The 14,907-nt window shown below is 35.4% G+C and overlaps 1 protein-coding gene across 1 annotated transcript; it reads right to left on the bottom strand.

The window, feature by feature from the left end:
• Positions 1-1,970: 1,970 nt before the first annotated feature.
• Positions 1,971-12,537, bottom strand: LOC128166620 (solute carrier family 22 member 4-like). Its single transcript, XM_052831908.1, has 9 exons — positions 11,717-12,537; positions 8,939-9,167; positions 8,521-8,713; positions 7,114-7,347; positions 5,714-5,851; positions 3,245-3,448; positions 2,642-2,723; positions 2,313-2,532; positions 1,971-2,190 (listed from the first exon to the last, which is right to left on the bottom strand). The coding sequence occupies exons 1-8, from the start codon at positions 11,984-11,986 to the stop codon at positions 2,353-2,355; spliced, it is 1,530 nt and encodes a 509-aa protein (XP_052687868.1). The 5' UTR covers positions 11,987-12,537; the 3' UTR covers positions 1,971-2,190; positions 2,313-2,352.
• Between the last annotated feature and the right edge of the window lie 2,370 nt (positions 12,538-14,907).

Here is a 14,907-nt window from a genome sequence, read left to right as displayed (position 1 = left end):
ACGCTAAAATATACATTTTTTGAATTATAATAAGAAAATTGGAGCTAGCATTTGTGAAAAATATATTGAAACGAACTTGCATATGATTGTTTCAAGTATGACAAAACCATGACATGCAGGCAATCATAAAGGAGGTGCATAGAACGAAAATAAGAACCATCTGAAATATATAGAAATGTTTCAAAAGTACGTTTGTTTTCATTATAAATAGAATTTGTAGGCAACGGAGTCCTGTGCTTTAAATTCTTACATGTATGCGAGTCTATCGTTAAGTCAACAAACTAGTGGAAATAATTTTCCTGTTTGGAAAATGTTGGCTTATACATAAAAGTAGCCCTTAGCATATGTTACAAAGGTGCAATTATAAGACAGATGAATTCCTTACCAGCGAAGAAGTTAAAAATAAGTTTTGAACTAAAATTTGTAACTGCTAATTTATCCTATTTTCTTCATTGCTTTTTGGCTCACCTTAGCTGGAAGCTCAAGTGAGCATTTCTGATCACTGTTTGTCAGGCGTCCGTCTGGACACTTTTTCATTTTCGACTTCTCCTCGAGATCCTCAGGGCCAATTTCAACCAAATTTGGCACAACGCATCCGTAGGTGAAGGGAATTCAAGTTTTATCAAATGAAGGGCCACGCCCTCTTTCAAAGGGAGATAATTAAGAATTATTAAAAATTTGTTGGTATCTTTAAAAAATCTTCTCAAAAACCAATCGGCCAGCAAAGCTGAAATTTGTGTGGAAGCATCCTCTGGTTGTGTAGATTTAAGTTTGTTCAAATCAAGATCCCGGGGGGGGGGTATGGTTGGGTCACAATGGGGGTCGAATATTTACAAAGGAATATTTTGAGTAAATCTTTAAAAATATTCTTCTCAAAAACCAATTGGCCAGAAAATCTGAAACGTGTGTGAAAGAATCCTTAGGTAGTGTAGATTCAAGTTTATTCAAACAATGATCCCCGGGGGTAGGATGGAGCCAAAACGGGGGATCAAATTTTACATAGAACTAATAGAGAAAAATCTTTTAAAATTTTCTTCTCAAAAACCAGTTGGATAGAAAAGCTGTAACTTGTGTGGAAGCATCCTCTGGTTGTGTAATAGATATAGAGAAAAATCTTTAAAAATCAAATAAAAAGGATGAGACTATAATGGGATGGGGGGGGGGGGGTATAATAGTATATAATATAATATCATTTGTTTAGACTGTGGCCCTGGATAATTCTTGGGCCACATAAGGGGTTCAAAGTTTGATGAAGGTTTATGTTTATATGAACACTTTTTGAGAATGACAATGCAAAATATGTGATATAACTATGAAATCATCTAGTTACAAAAGGGGCTCAACATAAGAACATCTGTAGAAAATTTTGAAAATCTTTTAATACAGGATCTGTTTTACTCACTCATTTGTCCCAATATTTTGGATATGACTTCATGTAGCTGATCTAATTCTGTCATATGTTGCTCAGGTCAGCGATGTGGCCCATAGGCCCATGTAATGACTGCTTATACACACACACTGAGGATTTTGACATTATACATTTGCATTATAATTAAAACACTTTCATCGGTTTAGGATTTTAAAATTTTACAATATTTACCCAAAAAATACGTTTTAAAACTTTTTGGAAAGGTAACAATTTCAACCCACCTGACGTAGTGATTCGCAGTGAACCCTCTAAACCCACTGCGCTACTCTGGTATGTGACATTTAAATGAAAGAAACTATTTATGAAATTACACTTGATTTTATAGTTTATTTCGATAAAATAGTACGTCAAAACATGGAGGTGTCCAATTTAATCTTAAGGTATTTACATGTTTTGCAAAGATTGCCACTCCTTAAGATGTATTGCTTTTTTAAAAGCATTCTTAATCTTTTCACCAAGTTATGATATATACTTTATTAAATCATCCTTATTTTTTCAAGATATGGAAAGGGTGGGATAAATAGATAACACACAAATCTAATAACAAGGTATAATGTTCAATTTATTGCAATATAGTTTTTTTTTTCAAAATACAAAAGATATCCAAATTGATTACAGTCGATAAATCTATCCTTCAAACATCTTCATTGAAAACAAGTTCCTATTTTCCACTCCAAAATTCCAGCATCTGGCCATAAAATGACACGGTACGTGAACCAAGAACCAACAAGAATCCAAATACAAAGACTTTTGGGTAAGCCCTGTAAACAACGAGGACGTTATTGTATGAAATATGAACAATAAACTAACGAACAATTTTCATTCACCAATATAATCTTTGGTGAAAATCTGTATATTTTCATTGATTACTACATTTTCTTACTTTTTAAATAACTTTGCCAACTATATTTCTAATGACGTCATCAAGGTGCATCCCAAGCGCTCGACAGTCGCGTCACTTCCTTCATGCTGATCATCCTGTGTCTGCTCCTTACAAGGTCGGGCAATGGTTTACCCGACGTTTCCGGAAACAACAAGCACGTGCAGCCGACGGCCCCCATCAACACGGCGTAACAAATATACGGGTAAGAAAAATGGACTTTCTGCAAAGATCAACCGGAAAATTGGATAGACACAATCCTATCTATTACATACAAACTCAAACACACAAAAAAAAAAAGCTTAAAATAAATATAAAACATCAGTAATTACATGAAAGAATTCCATATATAGGACACGACCAACACAGAGTCCTATGACACCGGACGAAAGACCAACGGCAAAGCCCATACATCTGCAACAAGAAATGGTTAAACATTTACTAAATATAATTCAAAATGTATTAACGGGTACTTCCCCACTCCCCCCCCCCCCCCACCCCCCATTCTCCTAATTTTTACTTTATAAATGTCTTTTATCAAACTACTTCGTATGCATGTTTACTGTTTAGAGTCGAAAATCGATTTACGATTTCGATTACGATTCTTTTCACAATTCTTACAGAGTCGTTACATTCAGGCTCGATGAGACAGGTATTGGGTTGAGGATGTTTTGACAATGTACCTTTTTTATATTATCATATTAAAAAAACCCAAAGGTACAAGAAAATGTGCCTCTTCACTTGAAAAATAATGCAACGTGTCTGATATTTATGTTTATAATTCTCGAATAAAGGTATAGGTTAGATATATAAAAAATATCAGTAAAAGACAATTTTGAGAAATGACGTCGGCACAATCCTGTCCATAAGTATTCATGTGAAGGTGTTAATCCTTGCAATACATCTATCTATGCACATTTATCAGTCGTTCTCACCGTATGGAGGTAGGATACACTTCCAGAGTAACCAATAAAATCAGCACAATCGTTGACGTCACGCCAAATTTTCCAAATATGGTAATTCCTAACATCATGTCCACTTGGGTGTTCATGGCTTTGGTGAGGTTGATAACAAGGATGCAACTAAGAGTGAAAGCACAGGACACTGCATAAAGAAACAGGCACCAACGACGGCCTATGCTGAAAAGAAGGCAACCATTTTGAAAACTACACTCGGCCATTACAGTTTATCTAAAAAAAAAAACCAAGCCAAAACCTGAGGTAACCAGGTGCTTAAAAGTTTTGGGGTTTTTTTTTTGGAAAAAGGGTTTCGATTTTTTATGAACATCTTGTATACCAGTCGATAGTCACAAATATGATTTCGAAACAAGATTTGTTGTGAAGTGCAAACGACAGACTTTTTTTTTTAAAATCATCGTCGGTGGCCATGTTATAATAGAAATTTTTTTACAACACGTAATTTGAGTATGCAGAAATACCTTGTGCATTTCATTAAAACACAATTAATCAAAACTAAGCTTCACAAAGAAATTCGTGTGTTGTAATAATCTGAAGCCGACAGCGTATCATTTGTTCGTCATTCTTTTATCATTGACTCACTTTCTAGAAAGGTCTAACACATTTCATTCAACATAAATATAAGCCGAAAGGGAATCTCTTAAAGAAAATCAACAGAACTATCTCTTTGATACTTTAACATTGCGCGAAAATACAAAGATCTACCAGTAATTCGTTAGAGATTTGCCAGACTTGTGGGTCGTAAGGAATTAGAACGAGCAACAGATACTGACAGCAGATCTCTGAAATCTAACTCTTTAATCTACTGATTCAAAAATATGAAATCAACAAAAAAGGCGAAACAAAACGCCAACTAGTTTTGTCACGTTTCCGAAATGAACAAAAATCTCCTTTATTCCTTCTGAGTAAGCGAATCCGTTGGAATGCTTCTAGTTTTACATCTAACCAGGGACCAATACTGCTTGCTTTGGGTGATATGTCAATCCCATTGACAGATGCCAAAATGGAGATTTAAGTCAATTGCTGGCAGTTTATGACGAAAGAGAAGTCAGCAAATATAAAAAAAGGCCGCAAAGATTGTATTCTGCACTCGGAGTTCCCTTAAAACAGCCTACTTAAACGTATCCTCAGCAAGGTTTTATTTTCGGAAACACAATTAATCGGAGGGAAAAATCGACGAAGTTCATCGGCCTTTTAGCAGAATTGTTAAGCACGAAAGAAATGCAACAAAGAGCCCTCATTTTATCTTTGTCATAAGTTTATATAAGTCAAGAGGGCACACGAACGAGAAAAACTAGTTTTCAGTTGATATTCATTAAGAGAGCTACTCGTGAGTGTTCGAACTAGAACCCCCCAGGGATGAGAGTAAATGAGGATATATACAGCTGATAAACGCAATGCTTCGACAAAATTCTATGCTTATAGAAATTTGGACAAATAAGATTGAAATCAGAGACGCATGCTGTACGAACATTGAGAAGCAAGAATAGAGTCGTTAGAGGCAAATGTTAATGCTACGGTTAAATGTAACAGCAAAGCAAGGGTCAGAGACAAATAGAACCACTAACAGTATCGTTAATTTTATAGAGTTTCACGTACATATATAAGGAATAAAGAATCATTCTTTGAGTATTATGAGGTGATAATTTTGGTCGGGGCGTGATCAAATCCAATAAAGCCCGAAGGGTTTTATGATAGATTTGATTACGCCCCGACCGAAATTATCGCCTCATAATATTCAAAGAATGATTCCTTATTACTTATATTCATATGATCTTAGGCCATCGTACGATTAAATAATTAAATATAAATAAACAAACCCCGCTGGCGCCTCGATTTGGCGTCGTTTGTATTATGAGTTATATAGTACAAAATCGATACGTAGTGTTATTTCAGGCAAAGACACTGGATAATGTAAATATACCACTTTAAATGTGCATGGTGATAAGAAAAAATATATGATTAAAAATACATTATAGATGATATACTAGGATATGCATATATTCACAATTTTTAAGTGTCTTTGTCTGTGATAACACTACGTACGTATATCATCTATAATTTCGGTTGAGGAGTGATCAAATCTTTCATGTATAAAGCCCTTCGGGCTTTAGTTTAATCTATTTAATCACCCCACGACCAAAATGATCACCTCATAATACTCGAAGAATGATTCCTTATTCCTTACATAAGGGATTAGAAACAAATGATGTATTGTGTATGAAAAAACAAAACAAATGTAAGAGATAAGAAACGATTGCAGGTCATAAAACATGTAAATAAATGGGATAGCAACAAAAATACACAAAATAATGCACAGTCTTCCAATAGATGTTCTTTATCACTTTACTGGAAGATAAACTTGCAGAGAAACAAACTTTGACATTTTAATTGAACTGAAGCTCACCAAAGAATGAAACCACTCACCATCTAGTGATAACAATGGCGGAGTAGACAAGGGGGATGTCTAATAGATAGACCAGAATCGTGTCTAAATAGACGTTAGAGGACATCTGTCCCACCATCCTCTCATGTAAACAGCGGTAGACGGCACAGGTGAACAACCTAGGGGAAAAATAGCAAAAAGACGGTTCAAAACGGATCTTCATAACTTCAAGTTAAATTGCTTCTTTTTTTTGGGGGGGGGGGGGGGGGGGGGAAGGGGGTACTCTCATTTGCTAACCACAAAAATACGAAATTTGAAAGAATAATATTCTATTGTCGGATAATAGTCAGCATTATCCGCAGATATATTACTTTTAAATGTTGTCCTATTTTGAAATAATGTAAGGTTCCTGCCATGATGACAATTATTTTAGTGAATCCACAGATAAAAGAAAACTAGTTTGTTTTTACATATAAAAAACCTCTTTAAAGAGAGAACTATTGTCGAAGTAAAGTTGGTAACTTATTAATAGAAGATGCACTCAAATTTACTACCCCTCCCCTTCTTTCAAATTATCAAGATTGATACCGTTGTCAGAAATTGTGCATACAGCAACAAGATGAAGATGTATGAGAAAGAATAATAAACATGCCATAGGAGACATAGCACCCTGAAATGTCATAAGTAATGTTAATAGATTGCATCCGGAGATTGACAGCCTCTCCATCAGCAGTTTTGAGGAGGTATTTACAGTGCCGTTTAGATGAACATAGATGACTTATTGTTGAGGATGTCAGCAGTTTACACTTCGAAATTCTGATAATGAAAAACCTGTCATTGTCCATTATTTTCAGAATCGACTACATGCTTATAGCGGTTGCCTTGTATATATATTGTGTACAATAACAAAGAGATAAAGAGTTTCACTTTTTGCCATCTACTGTCTTTGAGGTGGGTTTTTTTGTTTGTTTGGGTTTTTTTTACGTCTGCTTCTGCTCAATACTAGTTTTTCACTTGGAGGAGCTTTAAATTAAAGGTGGAATGTAATATTATGATATTACACTTATATATTTTTAAAAAATACAACTAAACACGTTTGGACGTAGAATGCATTTCAAGAATTTTGATTAATTTTTAAAAAAGGAAATAACCTAGGCTACCAATCAGCCTGCATTTGGTTACAGCGTATGGACTAATGCTGTTAGACACAGCTGAAGGTAAAAAATAATGTTTGGATGATCTTATTGAAAAAAAAAATACAAAAAAGAGATGCCCCATTTCTTGTTTGCTCCGAGAAATTAAGTAATTGACCTTCAATTTGTTTTACAAAGGCAAAAGTCTTTTTTTCCGAGGCAAAATTAGCTAAACTTCAAAGCTGTACGTAGAAATTTTTTTTAAAATTGCATTCAGATTTCACTAGCAGGTAAAACCCACAGCTTACCAGATGAACACAAGAGCAATGGTTGTTTTGATTCTCTCTCTGGTGTGCAACAAGTCAAAGAACGTTCGTGGTCGTCTGTACATTGAATTAAGGACGGCAAGCTTTGCTCTGTCGTAGAGCTGGGTGAAATCCGGAAGTGACGTGGCATTTGCTGAAATAATTTCCCGAATGCAAGCCTCTGCTTTAGAAAAGTTCTCTCTGCAGGTGTGCCATCTAAAGCTCTCAGGATATATGCTGTCGAAATAAAGAAACACGAGTTTTGGTGGAAAATTAGAAATCGAACTTTTTTGGAACTTAGTCAGAAAATTGTATGAAACCACGAAGAATAATCAACTTCACATAGATCAAATTGACAAAAATGTTATGTATGGTAAGGGACCTTCTTTGTCTGGGGAAGACAACGATCACAATATTCAGCTCAGATTTTAAAAAAAATAACTCCTAGTTTATAGAGTTTTATGAGATTCAACAATCCTCATTCAAATCATAAGTTAATTAAAGAAACGATAAAAAAGAATTAATTAAACATTTTGAACTTCGTTTCAAATAGATACGTGTGTGGGGGGGGGGGGGGGGGGGAGGGGGGGTTTATTAACACTTGCGTCTTATTTACCACTTTACACGTGTAAATAATTAGGAAATAGGGTGGTTTTAATTTGATGGAATGGTTTTTAGATGTGTGCGAACCGTATAATACACACTATCTTTCCTAGCAGTGATGAAACAATGTAACATAATAAATCAATGATACACCGTTTGTTTAAATCCTTTAATGAGCCTTTCATCCCAATATACGAAGTCTGGATCGTTTAATCGCACGTTTCTGGCGTTTACATGCAGATAATGCCCTATCTCCCCCATATATCCTAGTTCACTTCTCGTCTCGTAACATAGCAAAATGCTCGAAACATTTCGCCATGCGAACATAACAAAATAATAGGGATTACTCCTCCAGTACAATTTCTAAGGGATAGAAAAATGTAGGCATTTATTACATAATTTTTTCCTTTTCGTTCGCATAAAATAGCCTAACATTGCATGCGGGGAGGCGTTATTGGAGTAATTGGATTTCTCTCTGCGCTATTTCCGTTATTATTCGGAGGTTAATGTGTAACGCCTGTTTAACAAAGCAAAAGAAAGCGGCTCTTTTATGTCATTCCAACCCCAGCAACGTTAATCAGACTAAAAGTACTATAAAGGATTTTTATGAATTGTACTTGATTGCTAACACTGGGCTATATGCATTGCAGAGCGGCTTTGTTCTTTTGCCTTCAACCCAGTGTTACATGCAAAGACTCATGATCGAGTAGTGTACAAGTGTTAGCTGTCAGCTGTTGATGTATGCGTTATATGTATGTGTATATACACCGTGTAACACTTGCCATGATTGAGATGTGTAGTACTCACAAATATGTACCAATTGACAGAAGCGACGTAAATGACGTCACGATTCCTAGCCAGCGCCAATGACGCGTGACGAGTCCCTCCAGGATTAAAAGAGGTATCCCCAATGCCCACGCGCAAAAGCATACAGATAGTTCTCGCCAGTTTTGACCCACGTGTTCTATCATCTGGACACAGCTGGGGATGATGACGCCTCCTATGAAAGAAAGGTAAAACGCTGATTCAGACACGATAAAATGGAAACATCCGTACAACCCGACGCCTGCACTTACAGACCCCATCTTTTGTGTCATGGCCACGCGTAAGATAGTCATCATGCACCTTCCAGTTTCAGAAAAAAGTAAAGCGTGGAAAATTATTTATAAAACTTATCCAGCTGTACCAACTGTATTAGACGTTTATTATTGCTTGTTTGACTAACCTGCAAATATTCCAACGAGCCCCCGCGAAATAAGGAAAAGAACCCAGTCATCCAGTATACAGAGACTTCCTTGAGCCAGACTCATCATCATCAGGTTGACATATAGAACTGTTTTCCGACCTACTAAGTCTGATAAAAATCCACTGACTACAGCACCGGCGATAATTCCACATCCCTGACATAACCAAATGTAGGTAAACTTGTCAGAGGCAAATTCACCGATCATCCACTGTTGAAATAAAAGAAAAATGAAAACATAAAGACATCCGTGGTTGTTGAATACAAAATGCATGACATATTCAAAAATTAACAAATTCAACGAAAAGATTAAATTGACCTCAAATATCACCAATGACCTTGAACCGTGACTATAACGTATTTTTTTTCCTTTGCCCTTCGAGGTCAAAATAACATAATAGGTTATAGTTTTGAGATTAGGACAACAAGGTTTGATCACGGGTAAAACATTTTTAAAGATGGTTGAGAGCTTGGTGCAAAGGCACCATCGGCATGCATTGGTTGATTGACTATAAATAGTTTGACAACTGTCATCGCACTAAGAGCATCATTCTATGGGGCGACGGGCGAGGTTTACGAGTTGCCAAAACCTATACTGAACACGAACAATTAACAATGAGAGTACAAACGCTCAGAGCAATCCATGGATAAAGTACTTTTCGCCTAAAACATTGCTTATGTTCTCGTCAATATATAATTATTGTGTTGTGTCTAACCTGTGTATAATGCTTTCTGCTGTGATAATTATTTCAGTCTGATCAATAGCCACTGCCCCATTGTAATTTCTTTTGGTAAAAGGTACATTGACAAGTTGCATCTACATGTAACTTTGACATCTTTATACAGCAAAAAATTTGATGAATAAAAGCAGAGCCATATTATTTCTACATTAACATCTCTCTCTCTCTCTCTCTCTCTCTCTCTCTCTCTCTCTCTCTCTCTCTCTCTCTCTCTTTTCCTATCCTTGGAAGAAAACCACGCGTTATGTTCAAAACTAATTGCATTCCTTGATCTTTCTGGTATTACGTATCACTTCTTTCGCTTTGATGATGCATTCTGCACCTTGAGACTTTCGTACATAACCATAGTACAACCGCCATACTGATCTGTCCGGCAGCAGATTCCAAACCCCCTCCCCTCTTTTGAAGTATGATTAACCTGCCAAGCATACTTATACTTCATATCATACCCTTTCCCTTCTGGAAGATTAACTATACAAATATTCCGCTTACGAAATTCTCATTCTTGCAATACACTGTGTATTTACATTGCAATGAATGCCAATATTCGGGAGTTAATATAATTTTTTTTTTTTTTTTTTTTTTGTGTCTTTGAAAACAAAGCTGCACTGGACATTAAACAGAGCTTGTCTGGAAACTACAGAGCGGTCATACTAAAGTGATTAGCGATTGATGTTTGTGAAACACCCTATAGTTGTTTATACAATTATGAATGCATACGCGTCTACATACACCTCGGTTGTTCTTTACGATGTCCGGCTTACACGTGTTAGCTCTATGCGTTCAGAACCAAAGCCAAAAAATCTTGATATAAAAAAAAAATTACCGGTACTTTTTTCTTCGAATCCAGTTTGTTAATTCGCACCTGAATCTGAAAATGTTTAACCCTTCCTCGGAAATGTCTATGGCAATGATGATGACTTGCATGTGTGTTGCATCATAGAAAGTTAAATTAGAGGAGGATATCGCAGGAAAAAAAACTATTCCAACAGTTTACACAGATGGAAATATTCCTAAATTTTAGGAAGGAATGATCGATGCGAGTAATGAACCTGACCTACTAATAATTCTTACCACATGTAAAATCTCAAAAATCTGTCAATTTGAAAGTAAAATAATACCGTACAAATTAGACGCACTTGACATAGATAATCGTTCTTGCTCAGTCTTTCAAGCTCTAAATAATTTGGATCGGAGGTACGTGTACGTGAAAATAAGAAGCATTTATGCGTAGTAGAATCAATAAATCCATTCTTGAAAATTAAAAAAAAATCTCTGTTTTTTTTTTTTAAAGTTAATCTTTTTTCTTTTGGTTGCATTTCTCTTTCAAGGCTCCCATTGATATAGACTGAATGAGACTGAATGTAATTCTCTTAACAGATAAACAACCGTTGTTAACAAAAAGGTAATTTTACGAATGTACCTGCCCGAGGCTTTGTTTTGAACGCCGACTCTTTGGAGTTTTATCCTTGCATTTATTCCTCCTGGCCCTCCTTTGTTTTTTACGCGTTGGTGTTCTAGCCTTAGATCCATCGCATTACAGCGACTTTATTTACATCAATTACGCCATGTATGAAAATCTTTTGATTTGACTTGGGACTAAAATTGGCTGTATATTCTGATTCACTTCCACGAGGGAATCGGATAATCAATAAATTTAATTCAGAGGGTTTATCTATAGCGGTCATTTTCGGTGTACACAGAGTATAAGAGAGTAGATTTTTGACTGGGAGAATTTTGATACGTAATTATATCAATTATACGCTAAACTTTCCAAATTCTTAATATAATTCTTAAAACAGTATTTTATTTTAACAAAACTTTTAACTTTGTGGTAAACTATCGCATATTGTTTTTATGCACAACTATTCAAGGTAAAAAAAAAAAAAACACTGATGATTTTAAGTTAAAAACGTTGCAACTTTGTATAAACTACAGAATAGCATAACTTTAGTAAAACCTTGTATATAATAGTTAGCATACCAACAGACAAAAACGATCATAAAATATCATAATTTACCGTTGGTACTTCCCACTGGTTGAACCCACAGGGATTCTCGGTTTCTCCGGGAGTCGATATTTTCGTCACATTGTCAGGTAAAATCCTCGAGGAAAGAGTACATTTACTATTTTTCACATTCAGGTAAACAAAATCCACATACAAAATAACAGTGGTCACAAAAACTTGAATCAGCGACGTCAAAAAATATAACCGTTTTTGGAAATAACCAAACGGTCTTATTCGAGAAAGAATTTCCTCAAATATGGCCGCACTCGTATCATTTTTCATTTTCAATCAGCCCAAAAAAGAGTTGTTCGAATTTTCCAAGCACCATAGTGTGTTGTAATGCGGATCTCTCCAGAAGCAATGTGCCCCCATTGATGAATCGCACAGAAGTTACCTCACTGGTAGATAACTACTTCACATCCCTGCTAATTCCAATCAGAAATACAATGCCCAATAATTAATAGGAGCGCCTGACCATATGGTGGGAGGAGGTCACGAACTCGAGTGCCACCAACGCGTAATCAAAATATCTGATTTATACATGTATGTTGCAAAAGTGGTAATATCAAGAATCAATGAAATATCGCTTTGATGGAATGCAGCAATTTTCATTTAATATATCTAATATCAATCACAAAATCACAATTTCAAAAAACATCTTCCAGAACAAATACTTATTGATTGTTCTTCCCCTGGCCAAAGACCCGAAGAAAACATAGAGTGTGATTGTAGATCCTCCAGGAATGAAGTATTAACGAGTTCAACAGTCAAATCCCTGCGATCTAATGATGAAGCTGGGGCACTGCTCTCGTCGTATGCATGTTCACCCCTATCATTAATGAATATGACTTGCACAGTACATGTAAACACTCTGCAATTAGTATATACGCGAGGTTAACGCACAAAAGTGCGGTACCGGTCGAGGGGTCGTCCTGACATCGGTGATGACGTCACAAGGTTTGACAAGCGAAAAATAAATTATGGTTATTTGATCCAAAAATAGAAGATGAATTTAAAAAATCATAAAATGCCAGGAAAAAGGGCGCTCGTTAGGGCGGAGTGAAACGTATTGTGTGAATTTCATACAATAGCTTTTGATGATCATCTGCAATTGTTCAACAGTTGCTAGACCGTATTCAAAACATGTCTGCGCCCCGTAGTCAGACAAAGAAATCATTTCAGTTATTGTTGGTCGAATCTGCCACCAGTAAGTGGCGCTATGATAATTATACAGTGCGTCTTCACCAGACAGAATGAGAGAATATAATTCATATTTCTGGATAATAAATGGACGTCTTGCATTTCTGTAATGTTGTGTTCCAACGGGGGAGTACATGACCATCAATTTTTCCAAAATAATCAAATATATCGGAAACAAAACACTACGTAGGGAAAAAAAGAACAAAGGGAGAAGCAGTAATAAATCGGTTAAGGACCACTTCTGGAGATGCATAAAAAAGCCTACTGTTTGCTATCGAATTGTGTCACGGAACCAAAACATTGAGAAATAAAAGTCTGTCCGTGAAGGAAACTTATTTCACGGTATGAATTGCTCTTAGAAATAAATAATGTGGTTTGTTGATAAACATGTCACAAGAACCAGCCACGTACGTCATCTGTTTCAAGACAATATTAAAGAAATCTTTATTAAAGATACCAATTTACTTTACCGGTAATTTCAGTAATATTTCAATGGGAAAACGATATACTAGTACCAAGCAATAAAGGGTAACATGTTATTTCGCTATTATTAAGATACGCCCAAAATTTAGTCGAAGCGGATGTGATTGTATTTCGACTTTGGCATTCACTAAACCTAATAAGCTTTAAAAAACGTTTTGGAGAATCAAAATAAACCTGTATTCCCTTTTCCACAAATCAATTGAAGTTTGATTTATTTACAATTGGTGCATAAAATGCGGGTAAATAAATATAGGCAATCGAGGGAAGAAACAAACACATCCATTAACTTTATTAATTTTTTGTGTGTGTTACGATACACAAATCATATTTACATATTTACATTTTCAACTCTCTTTGTCTTTGATAACATTACGAATCAATTTTGAACCCTAAAACCCAATAACTTCATAAAACATGAGTGACACAAAATGTGCATGTCTTTTAGCATAACCGAAAAACGGTAATGACTGCGCCGCGTAGTAATACATAGCATGTGCTACATAAAAAATAGCGGTTTTAAGATAATGTTGTTTTAAAGTGTACAAATTGGAAATAATATAAAGTAATAAAGAATCGTTCTTTGAATATTATATTTAATTATATTATAGCCCGATGGGCTTTATTGGATTTGACCGCGCCTCGACCGAAATTATCACCCCATAATACTCAAAAATGATTCCTTTATATTCCTTAATTACTTCAAATGTTTCTATCATGAGAAGAGACCGATTTTGCTGGTTTAAATACGTGAAAGTGTATAACTTTAAAAAAGAATTGGTTTGAATGAAAAATTATGATACTGTAATAGCCAAAAATCGGACTTAGCAGCTTTAACATTCTCTGAATAGAATTTTAAGTGTTTTGAAAGTTTTCTGAAAACGGAAACATTTAACTGTTGACGACTGGGTAAGATTATAATACAAGAATTTAAAAACTGGCAGGCGTCAGCTTTTTAATTTATTTATTTTACTTAAAGCTTCGCAATTAATGTCCATGTTACATGGCTCGTACGATCCCATATACTCTTTTTAAAAAGCTGCTTACACTTTCTATTTAGCAGGGATTTTCAAGTGATCCTACTTCCATACGACGAGGTCAATTCTTGAATACAAAAAAATGCTCACGGCGAATACTAGTAAACCCATCAATAATGTGATATATGCTGTATTATCGAATTTTTCTTATATCACCCCCCCTCCCCCCAAACAAATAGCAAAAACAAGATCGAGCAGAAAAAAATAATTTTTACTATTTACCATATCGAAAAATTTGATCGTAATCACCTACAATTACTTATGACCATTTATCAAAAATAAATGAAACATTCAGTAGTAAAGATTATTATATCTTCCCACTCTCTTCGCTGTCTGTCTGTACATAATTTCCCCTTAGAACATTACACTTTTAATAAGTAGGAACGGTGAATAATCAAATAAGGCACCAACAGGAGGATTGTACGTAAATACATGTATGAATTATGAATGAGCGAGCTGATATTATATTCATGAAAGAAATGGACT

Source organism: Crassostrea angulata, chromosome 10 (genome assembly GCF_025612915.1).
Source record: "Crassostrea angulata isolate pt1a10 chromosome 10, ASM2561291v2, whole genome shotgun sequence".
Taxonomy (NCBI): Eukaryota; Metazoa; Mollusca; class Bivalvia; order Ostreida; family Ostreidae; genus Magallana; species Magallana angulata.
Note: the sequence above shows the minus strand (reverse complement) of the source record. Positions and strands in the feature narration are given on the sequence as shown.